At 39.1% G+C, this 19,540-nt stretch overlaps 2 protein-coding genes across 5 annotated transcripts in view; one reads left to right on the plus strand and one right to left on the minus strand.

Moving 5' to 3' along the window:
• chchd3a (coiled-coil-helix-coiled-coil-helix domain containing 3a) overlaps positions 1-5,658 on the minus strand; it is a 71,024-nt gene extending 65,366 nt beyond the window's left edge. The window contains exons 1-3 of one of the 4 annotated variants that reach the window (XM_046072390.1): positions 5,415-5,654; positions 4,244-4,528; positions 3,610-3,703 (exon numbers count right to left, since the gene is read on the minus strand). In XM_046072390.1, coding sequence (XP_045928346.1) covers positions 3,610-3,703; positions 4,244-4,528; positions 5,415-5,495 — 460 coding nt within the window. In that variant the 5' untranslated portion in view covers positions 5,496-5,654. Of the gene's footprint in view, positions 1-3,609; positions 4,529-5,414 lie in introns of all 4 variants that reach the window. The other 3 variants (XM_046072389.1, XM_046072387.1, XM_046072388.1) reach the window with 3 other exon arrangements.
• A 5,985-nt stretch (positions 5,659-11,643) lies between these two features.
• The window catches only part of exoc4 (exocyst complex component 4), a 119,184-nt gene continuing 111,287 nt past the window's right edge, over positions 11,644-19,540 (plus strand). Inside the window, exons 1-4 of the mRNA XM_046071819.1 lie at positions 11,644-11,770; positions 12,763-12,952; positions 14,672-14,866; positions 18,934-19,127. Coding sequence (XP_045927775.1) covers positions 11,691-11,770; positions 12,763-12,952; positions 14,672-14,866; positions 18,934-19,127 — 659 coding nt within the window. The 5' untranslated portion in view covers positions 11,644-11,690. The remainder of the gene's footprint in view (positions 11,771-12,762; positions 12,953-14,671; positions 14,867-18,933; positions 19,128-19,540) is intronic.

Below are 19,540 nucleotides of genomic sequence, written 5' to 3' on the forward strand. Positions count from 1 at the left end.
CCTCACTCGATACCCAACTCTCGTCGACACACATAATCAATGTTCGCCTTATTAAGGTCGTACCCTTCCAGGATTGAGCTGAAATTTGCAACAAGATTTACTTTCATCGTATCTTTGTTTTTTTGCTTAAAAAGAGCATGCTTGATCAACGGTCCAAGTTGACTTTATTTTCTCTCATTCACAATACTTGTTGAGTCTGCTACATTTTAAGCTGTTAGGTGACCTTGCAAAGAGAGTACATACAAAATACTTGTGAAAATGTCAACATTTACCATTGTTGTGGGATACTGTTAATATATAAGGGCCAATCCCTGACAGGAGTCGGCCCTGGATAAAACTGTGGTGACTATGGAGCAACCATAAAAATACAGCCTATCCAAACAAACATTCACAACCTGTAACACAGCTTATATTCTGTGCACACAAAAAGATGGAGTAGAGAAAGAAACATAGACAGACATGTTCCTCTTCTCAAACTTTCCATCGGAATTTCTTTACTAAAAGAGTCAAGAAGGGAAAGGGAAAGCCTAATCAGCCAGCTTACATCCACAACTGACCATTTCATCAGGAAACAGATCAGGAGATTTGTAATCTTTCATGGGATATGAAAGCAGCAGACAGATCGTCACAATAACTACAATCAACACACTCCACACTTGTTACAAAATTGAGAGATATTATTGTATTTATATTTTAATCTGAAAACCAATTAGCGCAAACAAAGGAGGAATAACTTTATTCAACATGGAGAAAAATGAAACTCTGCCATGAAAGTGACCCCAGAGCAAACAGAAAAACAGATAGACAAAGAAGTGTTTCTGTGGAATATACATGAATACATTCAATTAATTGTCCAATTGTGTTACTAAATGTGCTCAAACAAAAAGGCAGGTGGCTCACGCAAAAAAATCAGTGTCATCTCACAGAAGCCCTATGGCCAAATAAAAATTTAACACACATACACACTTCCTTCCCTTAATGAGGCCTAGTGGTTTGTTGTGTGAAACTGCGGAGGTGTCGTTTTAATCACTGGAGTCAGTGTGGCGTGGCATAAGTTGGCCTTTTTTAATTACCTTACTGACTGAGCACAGTCAAGGATGGGGAAGCCTGCCCACGCCACTGCATATCGCCCTCTGAAGAACTGGCACCCACGCCCCGTTCTGTACTGTGTAATGAATAGGTAACATTCAAATGTCCTCTGCCAGATATGTCAAGAGATAAGGGACGTGCAACCACACTAGAGAAACAATGAGGCTAAAAACTTTTATTTAAGAGAGAGAGAGAGAGAGAGAGAGAGAGGTGGGACGTAGTCATTACATAAACTTGTTTCTTTTTTACTAAAACAATGTAACTCAATTAACCCAGCAATATTAATACTATTGCCCCTCGGGGATAATAAAGTTACCTTACCTTACTACATTATCTATCTTTTGCTGTGCTTATTTTATGTACTGTGTTGCTTTGCTAGCGTCTTTGATAAACCAAATCTACCCAACAGTCTCACCGCTGGTCTGACTAGTTTTGGGTAAGCTCAAGCTTTCATTTTCTGTGGCCCAACAGGTCTATTAGGTCTCCAACCTAACGTTACTGGAAGTGTTTTTTTTAATGAGAAATGAAAGAATAAAACATGCATTTTTGATGAATGAGATGTATACACTTTGAAATACCATAATCAAAAAAGAAAACATTCTTGTTGCTGTCATTAAATGGTATGCAGGGTTTTTTCTACCCAGAAGTTACTGTAAACAAACATTGTGATTGGTTCTTTGGCGATTATAGAGATTCTCTTTATAACGAGACTTAACCTTTTATAAAAAGTTTTTCCCTTATGTTTCTGCTCTTTATAACTACTTCTAAAAATTGGGAGAGAGACTTGACATACTCTGTATTCAGCTGGTGTCGATATAATGTGAATAATTAGTTCCCAACTGGGAAAATTCATATAAACAAGTCAGGACAATAACTCAGAAAGTCTGCAAAGGTTTTGGTACACAACTTGCCGAGTTGAAGTCATATTATGCAGAGGGCGAAAGTAAATGTTGGGTTAATGGTAAAAACCCTTTTTTTGCATATTGCATTTTTTTTTTTTTTGCTCACATACTACAAACAGCTTTCAGTGTGTTGTTTAAATGCTCTGAGCAATAAAATAAGACACATCTTCTCAGTGGCTTCCATGCTGTTTCCACAATAAGACTACACAACCAATCATAGCTTTCTTTCTTTCATGACAAGCGTGATGCAATGGGGAAAGAGGTGCTAGGGGCAGACTAGGGGCATCTACTCATTTTGTCAGAATGTCATGAGGCGTCCCAGATATGTTATCAGTTGACGTGCACTATGATACACTACACAGGATAAAACTATCAACTATCAACAGTTCGGGCTATCACCTAGTCTGAACCTGGCATAGGTTAATATTCACAGGTCAGTTTTTAGTCTCCAACAAACCTTGAGGGAAATATCTGGTTCTTAATTGCTCTGTTATGTCAACAGCTAGTCTTTGTCTGGTGCTGGACAGGTAATGTGCAGTGGGTTTTTAGAGTTGTCTTTACTGAAAACAGCTGTCTGCTGTTGCCAAAACTGACGCTGATGAGAGCTGTATGAGTGAGCTAAAACAAAACCATCTCAAGGACGCTATAAAGCCCTGTAAAGCCAACAGGAGCTGCAGAGTCGGGTGATAGTTCTCTGTGGGTTCTTCATTACAGGTGACCCCTTTCACATATGAGGGGTCATATGATCTCATGTTAAAATAAAAATATTGATTATAGCTGCTTTACTGAAAGGGAAATTAAAAATTAAAAACTGAGAAAAAGAAAACTTAGTCAGATAGATAAAAAAATGAAGTTTTAGTCTCACTATTTTTGAGTGATCTCACAAACCGCTGGAAGAAGTAGGGTTATCGTGACAGCTTAAGCTCCACAGTGACAAGGGCAGAATGGAGGGCCACTAATTACAGCATCAATTTGTTAACATTATTACAAGAAAGAATTAATCATTTCATTAACAGTTAAGGAATGGCAATGAATCATAATATGACCACAGCTATTGTGAGGCCCATTTTTAAAATGAAGACTAATTACAAATTGCAAGAAAAGTTAGAGACAAAGAGCTTGAGGTGGCTCAAAGTAAACACCCACACAATAAACATAATTAAAATTGAATGTAGCTGGAATCCTGAGACAGTTCATTCCCTCATAACCTTTGCCTTCTAATTAGCCATGCTACTGAAGAAGCACCCCATACATTTTAGGTTAAAATTTGCCATTACCAAGAACAATTCGTTTCTTTAGTTTTTAACAAATGAGCATTCACTCCTGTCTCTTGTTAGAAGAAAAATCACAACTGCACAAACCCAGTAAAAACTAGGTGGAAATTTCAAGATGGAAATGTTTCTGGTCTCAAACTGTATTAGCTTGAAACTCAAAAACCATTTAGTAAATCTTCACACAACTACTCCATCATCCATTTTACATACAGAAGAGGGATCTTGGTAAGCTTGTCTATGCCTTGACACTGATTAAACTACTGTTGACCACCAGACATCTGTTACCATTTCTTTGTGAAATGTATTATAAATACTGATTTTAAGCATACTGGAATAAAACTCACCGGGTGGTGCAGCAGGAGGTGGTGGGACCGAACTCGACTCAGGCACTACCACTGGCTCGGGGGCAGGAGCAGGAGATACTGGCTTCACTGGTGGCTGAGGAGGAGGTGCAACTGGTTCACAAGGAGCAGTAACAGGTAGGGGAGATGAAGCAAATAGCCCAGCAGGAGCTGAAGGATGCAGGGATGATGGCATGGTTGTGACAGGCTCAAAAACAGGAGGAGAAGAGAGGGGTTCTGATTCGGGAAGAAGGGGAGCAATGATGGGTTCAATATTGACAGCAGGAGGAGGTGGTGAAGAAGCAATGGGTTCAATCACATGTGGAGGAGCAATGGGTTCAATTACTGGTGGAGAGGAAGCAATAGATTGATTTATGGGAGGAGGAGACGGTTCAATTACAAGTGCAGGAGAAGCAAGCGGAGTGATCGCTTCCAGAGCCGGAACAGTGCAGGGAGCAGGAATCAGGGGAGCAATGGGGGGAGGAGGAGGAGGGGGAGATGTAGGCAAAATGACTGGCTCAACAGAGGCAGGAGCAGGAGGTGCTGCCACAACCTCAAAGGCAGGAGCTGCGACAGCATTAGCAGCTGGGGGTGATGAGGATGGAAGCACCATGTCAATTAGGGTTGGTGCGACTACCTGTTCTGTAGGTGCTTGAGGAGGAGGAGGAGATGGTTGTGGAGGTGCAGCCACAGTCTCTGTGGCAGATGGAGGAGCTGGTGTAGGAGGTGCTGGAGGTGCAACGGGTTCTAAAAGTGGAGGGAGAGGAGGCAAGGAGGTGATTGGTTCAAAGGAGGGAGGCACTGGCCGCAGGAGAGGAGAAGGAGCGAGGGTAGGCGCCCGGGAAGGTGGTGGAGTGGGAGCATGTTGATGTTTAGGAGGAGCTTCAGGTTCCCTCATGCGGTTGATGACATTCTCAGAAAGCTGCAAAGGGGAGTGGAAGAAAAGTTTCAGTGGAACAAGAGATGGATTTAAAGAAATAGTTTCTCATAATTAAGTCATCTCAAACTAGTCATCCCATGGCTTAACTTTAATGCTTAACAGACAGATGTGTGACTAGTACAGATGTTCACATCCAACTCTCAGTAAGCAAACAAACAGGTATTTCCCAAAATTCTTCCTATGGAAAACGGTTTTCAGTTTCAGACTGGTTACTAAAAGAAAACATTAGCCCCGCTTGGTTGGCTTGCCAACTGAGTAATAATAGACAGAGCCATGCCAACTAAAGTCTTATTTGATCCTCTAAAGCCTCTCAATCTATATTTAACATCAGCTGACCCTGGCATAGAAGAACAGCTCCCACCTGATAACAAAAGCTGGCAGTAACTCCACTTCAATATTCACCCAAGTTAACCACCTTTAAACAAAAAACCCTGAAGGATAACATTATTTATAACCAAGAATGCAACAGCCTGTCCAGTTTGAATCAGTTTCATTCATACACTGAGCGACAGAAAATAGACCACGAGGTTTGTGACGTCAATGTCAACATTCCCACAAGGACATTCAAAAGTTTACTGTATCTAAATCTCATTACCACTGCAGTGGCTATTACCTATGCTCTTAAAGTGATTACTCCGTTACAACTTTAGATTAATCTAAGTTACTGTGTAACGTTAGCTTTCAGAATGAATAAAAGTCAGTCTGCTTACATTAACAACTTAGCATAGCTGCTATTAGCTATATGGCATTACAGCACTCTTGTTAGTATAGCATTAGAAACACGCTGTTGTATAAACCTATATCGCTTTAAGGAGCCACGAAACACCTGTTTACTCAACAATAAGCAGGTTTGCATACTGTCACTTACCCGTATGCCCTTCACCACCGTTATATTCTCGTTCTCATCTGACTCAAATGACACGCGACGGGTGCTGTTGTTCGCTCCCATTGTTGGTCCGCAGTTTGTCAAAGTATCAGTTATCTACATGTAATATGGAAGACTGACATCCACTTTTGGTTTATGTACAGTTTATTTGCGTTAGAACCAACTGGCGGGGGCCCACACGCCACTGCTTCGGCACGTCCTTACTTCCTTAGCATGACGTACTTGAAGAACGTGCGAGTCGATTGGTCAGAAGCCTCGCCCGTCCTTGCATCAGCGATTTTTATTGGTTATTGTTTGCAAGCAGGAGAGTGGGAGTGTGACGTACAACTTGTGTGTCACTTTCTTCGATTTCTAGGACATATTGGCAATATAAGTACGTAATTTTTTTATGTATGGATTTTAATGTTTTAATAGCATCATCCAGAAAGATGTTGTGACACTGTATTAATTCTATTACTCTGAAGAATGCTACAGTAAAATTGTGATAAGACATGAAGCATGTACTTTGAATGAACACATGTGTATAGCCATGCACAAAAGTAACAAAATATTATGAATAGGACTGCTAATGTTTTTTTCAAAATACAATATTTTACATGAGACATCATGCATGTTAGTTATGCCTATTAGGTTAAACCAGTGCAATTTTGCTCTAAGTTAGTAAGAATAAGATTACCTGTTGTCTTCTGCAGGACTTCTGATTTGTGATAAGACTTACCATAGTTTCATCTATAGAGCTTATCTATACAGCTTCATGAATATAAACACATAAACAAAAAGCCTTTTTTCATTCAGAAAATACCCTACACATTTTAAAATGCATCACTATTTAACACAGACAGCTGATTTTGCCTCAATGAGAAAATTTACTAAATTATGACTTAAATCAGGCAATGCACTTGGCCAAGAGCAAAAATCTGACCACGTATTTAGTGTGGCTATTCAGTTTAGTATTATGACAGTTTCTGTACTCATTATTTAACTGTTTTGAGCTGTCAGAAGACTTACAGGGGGAAAAATGTAATAAATTCTAAAGTTAGTGTTTGATCTCAACTCACAAACACTGGTCTTCTTTTTTTATTTGTGTTGTTTCTCATTCTGAGCTGACAAAAAAAGAAAATGAAAGGAACAAAACTGTAGCAAGAATATGAGAGATGGAAAGACAGGGAGGACAATGGGATGGGTAAAATATGCACCCCAACTGATGGGACAATAACGTCAGATTGATTTTGAATATGCAGAATGAGTTGCCAAACCCATCATGGAAAACAAAGACAGCTCCTGAAATGGAAATTGAGCTGCAATAGGAGAGGGAATAATGATGGAAATAGAGAAACCCTTTACATGGCCAAATTCCAAATGAGAACTTTCAGAACTGGTCCAACATCATGAGACTCACTCTCATGGTGTAGAACAGGTTAGCAGTTGGATAATGTTTGTGTCCTGCTATTATTTTCTTCTTCTTGTATACATTTAATCATTGATCTGGACAAATAAACAACTTTTATTTATTTTACATGTTATTATTTAAAATTCTTTCCACAAATGTATGTCGCTTTGGATAAAAGTATCTGCCAATTGAGTAAATGTTGATGTAAATGTAAATAATTGTTGTTGTTTTTTTGCATCATTTGACTCTTTAAAATTGTTACAATCTGTGCAAGCATCTACAATTTCCATATCCTGCTGTCTTTCTCTGCCATCAATTGATGATTTGTCTGCTGAGCTCTCACCAGTATTTTCCATTCATCATACTGATATTGTGTCTAAACCACTTTTGAAGGGGTTATATCTCTGCTCATCTTCCTTGTCTTTCCTCACTTTGTTTCAGATATTTCTCAAACGGTCAGACACTTTATTGCTATTTCTCCCAGTGCGTGTCTTTTTTTTTATTTGTATAGAAGAACATCTAATCCTGGGAATTAGTGTGTGAACAGCAAATGTTGATTTTCTTTTTCCATGATAAGTATTGCTATTCATTATCTAAATCTGCCTTCTGCTCTCATTACATAGATGATACAAAAGAAATCCTACAGTCCGCACCACAGGTATGGTCAGTAGGATTATTCCGAGGCCACAAAGTGGACTCACATTACATTCAACCAATCAGAACAGACAAACAAATCCAAAAGGGCAAGGCTAGCAGGTTGTCAAAGACAGAAAACAGATCAAATGTGATCTGACAAATTTTCTTTTGTGGTGAGCATCCTGGGAAACTATTAAGCAGCAGCAACAGGCAAGTGAAACTGTAGGGTGATCAGTAGAAGCAATAAACTTGACAGGGATATGGTAAGGAATAACATGGTCTGGAATGACCAGACGTTAAGCAAACAAAACCCCAGAGGTAAATATGCTGATGAACAGTACACAGCAGGTGAGGAAGGGGAAAGAGAAGGAGCTTCTATAACAGAGATTTCTTGATTGAGACTTCAGAGATATCTGATACAAAACAATCAAGGACAAGACAAAAAGCATGTTCCAGAGCGAGATTGAAAAAAATAATAAATACACTTTCATCAATAATTGTGAATCAGGCAGAATGCAGAAAGGTCAAGTGTACTTGCTGAACATTCATCTTAAGCTCCATCATCAGCAGTATTTTTATCAAATAGTCAATAAATCTGCCATTTTAAAGATGTGTATTGATCTAGAAATAAATGGAAAACATTGAACTGTGTGTTAAGAGAACATTTTCTGTATAAAAACATTCTTTGTTTTTATATACTTCATACCATATCCATTTTAAAAATAAGTCCTTGCAGGACATAAAATTCCAGCTGGAAATATAATATGCCTCTTGGAGATATTATAACGAATGACAATTCATAAGAATCATCCTCTAAACTTGATGTATTATACACATACAATAACTTCATGCAGTTTTCTGTAATGTTTTTTCTGCTGACTTTTGTGTTTTCAGCATTGTGTGCAGTGCTGTGCAAACATAAATCAAACAAAACCTTCTTAAAATTCATTCTTCTTGTGTTATTAAAGTAATTAAATAATACATATTTGTAATATAAACGTACGTACCATTATGGCTGACAGTGCTGATATATAACATATTAACTTCATATGAACAAACTGGAAGAGAGGTAGAAAAGATTTAGAGTGAAGCAGAGGATTTCAATCACTGGGAGTATGGTGACATGAGGTATGGCTTAAAAAGAATTCACTTCACAACAGACGACAGGAAGTGGGTAGTCCAACATTGAGAACAAAGAAGGTAAATGTCTGGACAAGGCAACGACCAGTTTCATGCCCTGGAGGTATGAGGCCTTCATCATGAGTTAAAGTCAATTTGGAAATACCACAGTATACAATATGCATGTATTTAAGATATGTATATGGATTCACATACAACACAGTAAAATACATGCAGATCCCAAGGTCTCATAAATTTGTCATTTTCTGTAGTTCTCTGAGATAATAGTATTCAGTTGTTCAAGTGTTGGCATATTGTCATGAACAGATTTCCCCAAGGGAATCCTTCACCGCCACAAGAGCTATATGAATAGATTATGCAATAAAGAATTAGAATGTGCAGTAATGCCCTGAGGGCTCTCTGAAAGCCCCAGGGTGTATTAAATGCAGTGCTTATTGAAGAGAGACATGACTGAATAGTAGAAAGTACAGTAGTAGTGTGGAATTCACTCTTATTTGTTGTTCATGACAGAATTGGTATAGTAAACAAGATCATTGTTAAGACTGATTAACTGTGATACCTATTGCGCTGCAAGGTGATCCGGTTAATCCATTGGTAATATGTCATTCAATGATAATGTGCAGGGGAGAGAAAACTAGGTCAGTGTCCTACAGTGTCTTTACCTTTTCTTTTTTTTTGGTGAATGCCTGATGATGTGACGATAATTTGCATTAATACTTATGATCTTGTTTTCACACCTTGCTTGTCCTGCTTGGATCAGCTCATACAAATATGTTTAGTCTCAGTTAACTTTTAACCCAGCCTTCTGTGTGGAGTTTGCATGTTCTCCCCGTGTCTGCCTGGATTCTCTCTGGGTGCTCTGGCTCCCACCATCCAAAGACATACAGGCTAGGTTAATTAGTGTCTCTAAATTGCCCTTAGGTGTGAATGTGAGCATGAGTGGTTGTGTGGCCCTGCGATGGACTGGTGACCTGTCCGGGGTGTACCCTGCCTTTTGCCCAATGACAGCTGGGATAGGCTCCATCCCCCTGCGACCCTGTACACAGGATAAGCGGTTGACGATGGATGAATGGGAACTTTTGACATTTTTTGTTCCCAGTCTATCTGATCATCTTAACCTTTATGTATTATTACTACTGTTTGGCAATATGTACTAATTTGACTTGATCTTGTGATGTTTGAGTTGATTCCACTTCAGATGTCCGTCAATCTTTACCTAATTACATTTCTGTTTCATTTCAAATTATGTATGTACGGCATGGGAATGGGATGAAACCTAAAATATAAAGTTTGCTGTGCTGTTTTCTAATGCAAGTGGTGCATTAAGATGGAGATATGAGACACATTTTGTTTGATCCAACCTTTATATGTGAAAAATCCAGAAGGCATATAATAGATGCAATGTTTTCCTGTTTCCTGTAATCACATTTCCATGGAGACAAGCAAAGAAGTATATTTTTCTTAATCACCAAGGGATGACATTTTGTTACAGGTTTCCAAGGGGTATCATTTACACCACTCTCTTCTCTTTCCTTGGTATTTCTCTCATGATGATTATAAAAGCTATTATCATGTATTAACAGTGACTCATCAGTTAATTAGGGCCCCAGAATTACATCAAAATTGATTCCTAAAACCAAGAACGTGGATTATTTAATGATACCAAGAACCATATCTAAGGGAAAGCAGATGCATAAATGCATGCTTTTTTTTGCAAATAGAGGTCATCTTATCCTAATCCACATCAGCTGCTGTTTCTTCAATACCTACATGTAAATTGTCTCATTTTGGTGAAATTGCTGCACCATTATTCAACGGGCTATAAAAGTCAACTCCTACAGTATTTATATTTTATTTTCAGAAAATTAGCCAGAGGATGCAGAGTGATTGAGATGCAGCATTTGCATTTAGATCTATACATTAACAGATCATAAATGCATGTCCTACAAAGACCTTATTGCCCTTGTATTCAATCCACACACAGGTCAGCCAGTCAAAGCAATCATTTAGTGTCCAAACACACATCAAGCTGAAAGAAATAACCTTGGAGCTGCGTTATTGGAGAAAAGAATCCCTGTAGATTAGTTGGACTGATGGGCTGCAGGGTTAGGTGATAAGAACTTCAAAATTAAACTTGGACGTGGGAAGCTATAGGCACCTTCAAAAGAAAAAACAGTGACTCCTGCGTGACAAAGTGATTGTTTCTCTTTTCTTTCTGTTTCTGGAAGGGACACAAAGATCACCCACAATGTTATCTCGTCAGTCCACCAGTGCATCAATCAGGGCCCAGGCTGCTGGGAATCGACCTCTGATCCAGAATCAATGCCCTCTTCCATTCTCATTGGTACAGCAGAGATTGTCAGAGATACAGGGCAGCACCATATTCTAAATGGGAGAGGCTATTTACTCACGGACACACACTGTCCCTCTCTTTTCTTCTTTGCACAACATTTTCAAGAGGACTGGTTTCAAATGTTAACTTAAAATTACTTAAAACATCAGCATTGCATTGAAATACCATCTTAGTCCTCATCGCCCACCACAGAGCAAATAGAATCTGTATCGTTATCTGTACCATTGAGCACAACACATTGGATGTGTTCCAGATAATTTACCATCCGGATTATTGAGATCCCTGTTGATGGAGATCAATTGAGAATACATTCAAACAAACCTAACATTTAAATGTGATTATTTGAATGGGTGATTTCTCTATAGAATATTTTATAATAAAATAATACACCTATAAACCTATTATTGTATCATTTTTAAGTTTTGTGTCAAGTTTCTGAGTAAAACCCTCTCAAATTTGAAACACGGGTGTAAAATACCAGTTTTCATTCTAGTAGAGAAACCCCACTGAGAATTTTTATACCTAGGCAATTTGTTTAATCCTTATTTCTATAGCCTAGTGTATATCAATGTTGTTACACCATACGTTTCACATTTGTGACTGTGACTAAAGTAGAAGTCAGAGAACATGTGCACCACTTTAGACAGAATTTCAAAATTTTTTCAAACTACATCTCCCATAATTCCCTCTTGTAACGTCGGGCTTCCGTTTTCCTGTTTGGGTGCCGCAGCTGGAAAAAATGGCAGCTGACACAGGGAGATACAGGAGTGCAGTTAGCAAAAACAAAGACCCTTCTGGCCTCCTTATCTCTGTCATACGGTAAGGTTTATCACATCCCTTGTATTACGTTAACGGCGCTGACAAGACGTTAGACAGCTCTTGATGTGTGCTCGCATTTACGCCCAGACACGGACCGACAACTAGCTTCTATGCTAAAGCTACACGTTAGCAACATCCTTCCTGTATTGTTGATTATATGAAAGAAGCAGAAGGGAAATGTTGCATGTTGGCCACCGTGTGTGGCTACCCCAATTTGAAGCTCATCGATTATTCTTGTTACAAACGCCAATGTTTTTACTAAAACAATCATCTGGACGATATATTTGCCTGATGTGCACAACGCAGTGCAACAAGCTTGGATTTCGGTGCTGGAGCCTCTTAGCAACAGTTGTTATATTTTGTGAAACGCCTTGTCTGTGATTTGAAGGTTAGCTGTAGGGATACAGAGGTTTATGTCTAGGCTCGGGATTAAATTTACCGAAAAATATAAAAAAGATGAACTACATAGGCTACATAAATTACATGAGAGGCACACACTGCCACCACTGTGACCTCAGTGTAACAGTACTGGGAAAATGTACATGTAAATGATGGAATCAAAGCTTCACAGTCAGAAGGTTTCAAAGGTGGTGGTTGAGTATATCCATGGGGCCATGTAAAGGCTGCAAATGGCCCCCAGTATGTACAGTAATACAAGTCATTTACATAAATTAAATAAAGGATTACTTTTTTTACTATAAGAATTTGCGTCTTCTGCCAAATATGTGAAAAGATGCTATATTTGACAATGCTGCATGAATGTACTGGCTATACTTTATTGTTATGTTTATACTACTGTTTTTATTTTACCACCTTATGCTGCCTTCAAGTGCTTTATGTATGCTCCTACTTGGCTTAAAACACAGTTTGTAATTGCCATTTTCTGAGGGTCTTTTATCTGCACTCCAATATTGATGCTTCTTTCAGACTCATTATGTGGATTTAGATATTGAGTTGAATTGTACCTTCCCTGTCCCTCTCCTCCGATGTAGGACTCTGTCCAGCAGCGATGATGTGCAGGACAGGGAAACAGAGAAGGGGCGCCTGGAAGAGGCCTTTGAGACATGTGACAGGGATTTAGATGAACTGATTGTTCAGCATTATGCTGAACTTACCACTGCCATTAGGACTTACCAGAGCATCACTGAGCGCATTACCACCTCCCGCAACAAGATCAAACAGGTAGGAAAGAGAGAATTGTGGACATAAATGGACACACATACATTTGGAGGGTTGTGTAAACCATTACTAGAAATCATGCTTACATTGTTATTGATGGATTTCAGAGCAGTGATTCTAAGCTGTGTAATTAAAAACATTCATTTTCATTTGTTTCTTCATACATTAAAAGGGTGTCTTATCTCAGTGTGTAGGTTTTAAGACTGAAAGATTTACTTAATTAAAGCAAATCCTCTTAACCTAAGAGAAAACTGCCTACTTCACAATTGTCAGCTGAAGTCTGAATCCTTAGCCTCCTGGACATACTTTTCTCTATCTAACTAAATATTAAAAATGTGGAGGTCAGTCTCTCGGCCCCTTTAATGAGCAGGCAAATACAGATTTGGCAAAAAAGACATCCAGTGTCCCAGTGCTTTTTCTTATCAGGGTAAAACCTAACTTTTAACAAGGCGTGCTGGCACAGTTCTGCCTTGAAATGATGGCTTAAGAAATTCATTTTACTTTTCATCGTTGCAAAGTCCTTTGTCCTAGCAGACATTTTAGCTGGTTATTGTAGGAAAAGCACAGATGTTGCCTATAACATTTTTGATGACTCTGATCTATTCAAGTATCCGAGTAAGCCATGATGTGTGACATTGAGCTAGCATTCACAATGCCAGGAGTCTGAAACCAAAGCAGCTTAATAATAATAATAATCTTTATTTATACATCTCTTTTCAAAACAAGGTATTAAAACATTTCAGACTGCAATGAGGTAAATAAAAATCATACAAAATAATTCTAAAATAAAATTGAATAAAATTCTCAACAATAATGACGTGCTGGAAATAAAACAGTGAGCAAGCATTAAAAAATCTAATTTTAAAAGATTTTTATATCCTCAGATTCTCCACCAGGGAGTTACAAAGCTGAGGGGCTCTGATTGCAGTTGACTGGGATTCTGCCATCATTTATTTTATTATTTACACCTGTGCTTTTCATGCTGTAACATGTTAATATGTCATCTGCGAAAAGGCCCATTTTCTAATGTGTGTTTGTGCCATTTTTCCTCTGCTTTAATGTCTGCAAACTCCCAGCATAGCGCTGCAACCTGAGGTCAGGTCAAGAGATTTTAATCAGCCAGAAGTGGAAACTGCCAGTACCAACACTCTTATGTACTAAAGCAGAAAAATAAAAATATGAATGTCTCCTGCTCCAGTAAAGTGTTTCAGAAGGTTCCAAAGGATACAATCCCTTATTTCCTATCTGTAGTTCACTTGCATTTTCACTGTCAATATTTCACCTTTATTGCTGTTACCCATTGTTTTGTGTCACCTGAAGTTTTGTTTCTTTGATGAAAGCGAGCCCAGATCAGATCATTTGTTGTAGGACGAGAAGGGGAAGGTTAATGATGTAGCTGTCCTGAACCTTTCTTTTTGGCTCTGGCATTCAATAGTGTGTCACCCCTTGTGATATTTAACATTTCACAATCTTGACATTGATAACAACTCTGCATGTTTTTTGAGCTTTATTCTGTAAAGACACCTGTATGTTTCGAGCAGTCAGAAGTAGGGACTGAATTACTTTTTGTACTTTTTATAATCAGTACAGTACCTTTCAGTGTTTGTAGTAATGGCTTGATCTAATAGACTTTTGTTTATAGGTGCTACTTTAGCTAAAATGTACCTAGTGGACAAGTACTCTGCCTTACTATTTTGGATTCCAACACACTCTTTCCTGCAGGTGAAGGAGAACCTCCTGTCTTGTAAGATGCTGCTCCACTGCAAAAGGGATGAGCTGAGGAAGCTGTGGATCGAGGGCATCGAGCACAAGCACGTCCTCCAGCTGCTGGATGAAATTGAAAGCATCAAGCAGGTACCTCAACGGCTGGAGGCTTATATGGCAAGCAAGCACTACCTTCATGCCACGGATATGCTGGTGAGTAGAATAATGGCCAGAGATGTGGTTGTACAGGAGCCTTGCTGTATGTCTTGAGTATGTGTGAGCTATTCTGTGTTTCAGTTAGATAGAGAAGCAGGCAGCCAGAAAGAGAGAGAGAGGGAAAAAAAAGAAATAGATTGCATGACAGTTGGTCTTCCAAATATGTTTTGTCCTGTTGAGTTGCATGGTAAGTGAGGTGAAGAAACAAGAAAGTGAGAAATGGAAAATGGAACAGCTTGTTGTCCTGTTTTTGAAGTTGTGGGAAAACCTATTGACATATGTAAATGCATATAAGGCAATACTGAGGCAGTACAGTGCTTCTGAGACCCATGCTGTGAACAGTACACACACACATAAGCACCAGCGTCTATGAAGTGTTGCTGCTAAGATTGATTGCCTGGTGCTTGTCATCCCTTTTAAAGAATCCTTTTCTAGCCTTGAACAGTCCAGTGGAGGCAGCTATTTTACTTCAAGTGAACATCATCTAAGTGCAGTTAGGGCGTTGCAGGTGTGTATGTATGTGTGCACTCCTGTTCTTTTGATGCGTTTTTTTTTTTTTTTGCGGTGTGCTCGGCAGGGGAGCTGGTGGATGGCATTGAGGACTAAACGACCAGGCTCTGTGATCTCTCTTTTCCTTTCCTTTCCTTTCCTTTCCTTCCCTTTCCTCTCGCCCTTCCTCCCACGCATCTTCCTCCAGACTTTGGTAATAATTAGTTTGCTAGAATGGGGTTATCTGAAGAGGAGGGGAAAAGGAGGGATGATGGTGCGCCCAAAGGAGCATGAAAAAAAAAAAAACTCTTTGTGGGGGTGGAAAGAAGTGGAACTTCATTCAACCTGTGCTCCATCAGTATGGCGTGTTTTGAAAGGTTGTGTAAAGTTCAAAGTCAATTGGACGCTTCGCCTCTGTCTTGCAAACTTCAAATGCGCTTTACTTAATCAGGATGGTGCAGTTTCATTGGTATGTAAAAGCACACTTTAAAGGACATTTTATTTGCCTCTACAGATCAAAATGCTGTTGGATGCATTCGTTCTACCTTTCGATATGGTGACATATTTATGCAGTTCATGAATAAATAATGTAGGAAAAGTCCACTCTAAAGCCAAAGTAGGGGATGTTAGTTATGATTATAAAATGCTAGAATGGCATTCTTGAAATAGCATATTTAGGTAGTTTGTTCACAATTAGTTCACAAGTTTCCACACTCTTAAAATGATAAACTAAATGAACTTTGCTAGCTAAAATAATAGCTTGCAGTGAAGTAAATTACAGTACATGCATGTTAGAAACCCAAAGATCAAACAGCCCATCCACTGCACGTTACTGTTGAGCTAATTGATTAAGGGCTTTGTGAGAAAGTTGGTGTATTGTTTACTGATCACAGCCATGTGATTCTATGTAAACTTAACAAATTGTTGTCATTCTTTAAACAAATAAAAAGCTGCCTGCTTATTTCTGGTGCACATCAACTTGAACTTAAATGTATATGGAATGTGCACTGATTTTTGTGCGAGTGTGAAAAGAAATCTCTAAACACAATACCCACTTTTAGAAAAATACCAGACAGAATATGACAATTAGGTTTATTTGAAATTTTAGAAAACTTTAATTTGCTGATATACTGTATAGTGCCAAGACATACTCAATCTGTGTCTCTTTGCTGTTAACATCATACTGCCTGCGAGATTCCATGATGTGTTGGTTCCCATCATGCTGTCACTCATTACAGATCTGTCAGAACGTCTCCCTGGTTTTCGCATGTGCCTTCTGTTGCTTCTCCTTTTACTCTATTTAACACCCTTTCCTTCTTTCGTGAACCAAAGTTGTAAATGTTTTGCGCATCCAGGCACATGCAGTATGTACGTTTTGTTGTTGTTCTGCGGTGAGATTAGACCAACCAGGATTAAACCCTCCCCCCCCCTTCACTGTCTCTCACTCTCCATAACAATGTGTGTGTTTATGTGATGCTTATCTCTAAGGGTTGACAATTAGAATTCAGACTATGCTCTCTGTCTGCTATTGAATGGCAGTCTTAGACCCCATGGGTTTGGTTTGAAAAAAAAAAAACGAGACTGGCTTTAGTTCCAGAAACAGCCCTCTCCTCTGTCTTAGTATCACAATATACACATACAAAATACAGTATGCACACACATACAACTGCTAACACCCCCCCCCCCCCCCAGAGATTTTAGTGATAAACTGCCATTCTCTCTTCTCACCTCTTCTCTTTCCTTCTTTTCTTTTTTCTTCTCTTCTCTGTCCTTCTTTTCTCCTGTCCGTCCATCTTTCTCTTCTCTTTTCTTCTCTGACCTCACCATTTCTCTTGTTCCCAAGCAAATTCACTAGAGGCTTCATATCTCTCAATAAGCTGACAGGCCTGGCCCGCTAATGATGTTAACCAGCTTTTCCACTGTCATCCCAGCCCAATGGTAATGACATACACCCCCCCACACACAGACACATAAGCGTTAAATTATTTACAGTCATACAATCTCACACACATAATCATACACAAACACATCTGTGTGTACACAGACACACACACACACAGGACATGCAAAGCCTGGCAGGCATGCAGAGTTATTCAATAAAGCAAAGGGGGCTGATCATGCAGCGCATTAGCTCATCTTGTCACTAATGTGGCTTTCATTTGCATCAACACACACTTGACCCGTGCCCCCTTCCCAGCGTCCCCCAGCCCACCCTGCGACCCATTCCCTTCTGGCCTGACCTGAAATATTCGTCGCAGCACTATCATCTGGCCATTAGTGACCCTGAAATACACACAAAATTACACACATATTCACACAAATACACACATTATAGACTGGCACATTTTATTTAATGGCATGACAATTTATTAATTGCTAACATGCCACAGTCTGCTCCACCTAATAAAATCTAAGTAAAGAGGGAAGGAAGGAGGGAGATTGGTTGATTGGGAAAAATAAAGAGCATGACTCAGGAGGGCTGGAAGAGACTTAAGATCAGTTTTTCGAGGGAAATATATTCTTCATATATTGTACATAAAATTATGTATATCTGTAGGTAAATTGAAAATGTGTTAATAAATAAAACAAATGAATTTACACATCATTCAATTGATTAGAAATGAAATGCCGCTGTGGTTGTTCATCTCATTGTAAACACAGAGTAAGGCTTTGTCATTGCAGTCTTTCTTGGGAGTTGGAGATGTGTGAAGAAGCTCCCATTTTGTCTAAGTGTCATGAATAGAATAATCCTGAACACTGCCTAACCTAATAAGGAAATGATGGGGAGGAATAAGACTTTGCCTGAACAGCTTTTGTTCTGATTGAAGGTAAAAAAAAAACCTGACAAGTGGTCTTCTTGATATACAGCGTATAAGGTGTCATTTCAAACAGAATGATCTAAAGCTGTAGTCTTGACAGGCCAATTTGACTGTCATTACAGTCATATTTTCATTAGACACCTTATGAGATTTGGGATTTTTCAGAGGAACACTAACCACAGGCTAGTAGGAGGATACATTTCATTTCCTTTATTTGTATAGTTCTTTGAAGTTATTGGTGAGTAAGAACTCAATATGACCATATATAGGCCCTCCACTATGATTTTCCTGTATATAATAGTCCTATATTTGTGATTGAGTTTTCTAGTGAGTGTCAAGTGACAATGAATGTGCCCCCCTCACACCTCCACCTTCCCAATGTTGGTTGTGTTATGCGTGTTTTTCACTGGCTTTGAAGGTTTTCTGTAAATTTGCTACAGAATGACTTGCATTTAGATTTTAACCATTTGGTAGATTTTCCACGGTTCATTTCAGAGCCAGGTATCTTTGTCCTGTGTTGCACCCCCCTCTTTCTTTCTCTACTGTACATGCGTTTTCTGTGACTCTCTAGTGTCGGCTGTCCAGTAAATACAAATGCCAGAACAAACCACAAAAGAATATCATCACTCACCAAAAAGTTGTCTTAGTAGAACAGTACAACAGGTAGTCTGGCGGCAAAAGGCCAGACACTAAGAAACTCGAAAGGCACAGCTAAGGAGGATAACTGGTGATCGGCTGGTATGTTGTCATACCCAGGTGTCAGCCGTGGAGTCCTTGGCAGGCCCCCTGTTGCAGGTGGAAGGCCTTGGAGATCTGCGTCTGGAGCTCCACAGCAAGAAGCTCAACATCCACCTTGTACTGATTGATGAGCTACACCGACACCTCTACATCAAGTCCACAAGTCGTCTGGGACACAAGAACAAGGACAAAAATGCTGCTCGCCCTGCAGGGTAAGGGGCACTTTCTTGTATTTCTTATATTGTCCTGACAAGAATAATAGAAATGTGGAAATGTCAATGTCATCTAGGGAATGGTTGGCCACTCACTTGACTGTGCATGTTTGAAGAAATTCTGATTTGTCAATTACGTTGAAAAAAGATAGTCAGTTTGTTTGGTCCGAGCTTTTATTTTAAAGTAGTTGACAGAAATTTAGCCTTCAAAGTGAAAGTGCTTTCTTCTTTGAAAAGTTTAGACTGTATAGATGTGCCTTCATTATAAGTTATTCCATTACTGGGACAACATTATTTACTGTAAGGAAACCAAGCCAATTACTGACAAAAACAATTAGACGTTGTTGCTCCACTTCTTTATGTTTGTACTGTGAAGTTCCAAAGAAACGGACGAAAAAAACTCCACATCATTT

Source organism: Micropterus dolomieu, linkage group LG16 (genome assembly GCF_021292245.1).
Source record: "Micropterus dolomieu isolate WLL.071019.BEF.003 ecotype Adirondacks linkage group LG16, ASM2129224v1, whole genome shotgun sequence".
Lineage (NCBI taxonomy): Eukaryota > Metazoa > Chordata > Actinopteri > Centrarchiformes > Centrarchidae > Micropterus > Micropterus dolomieu.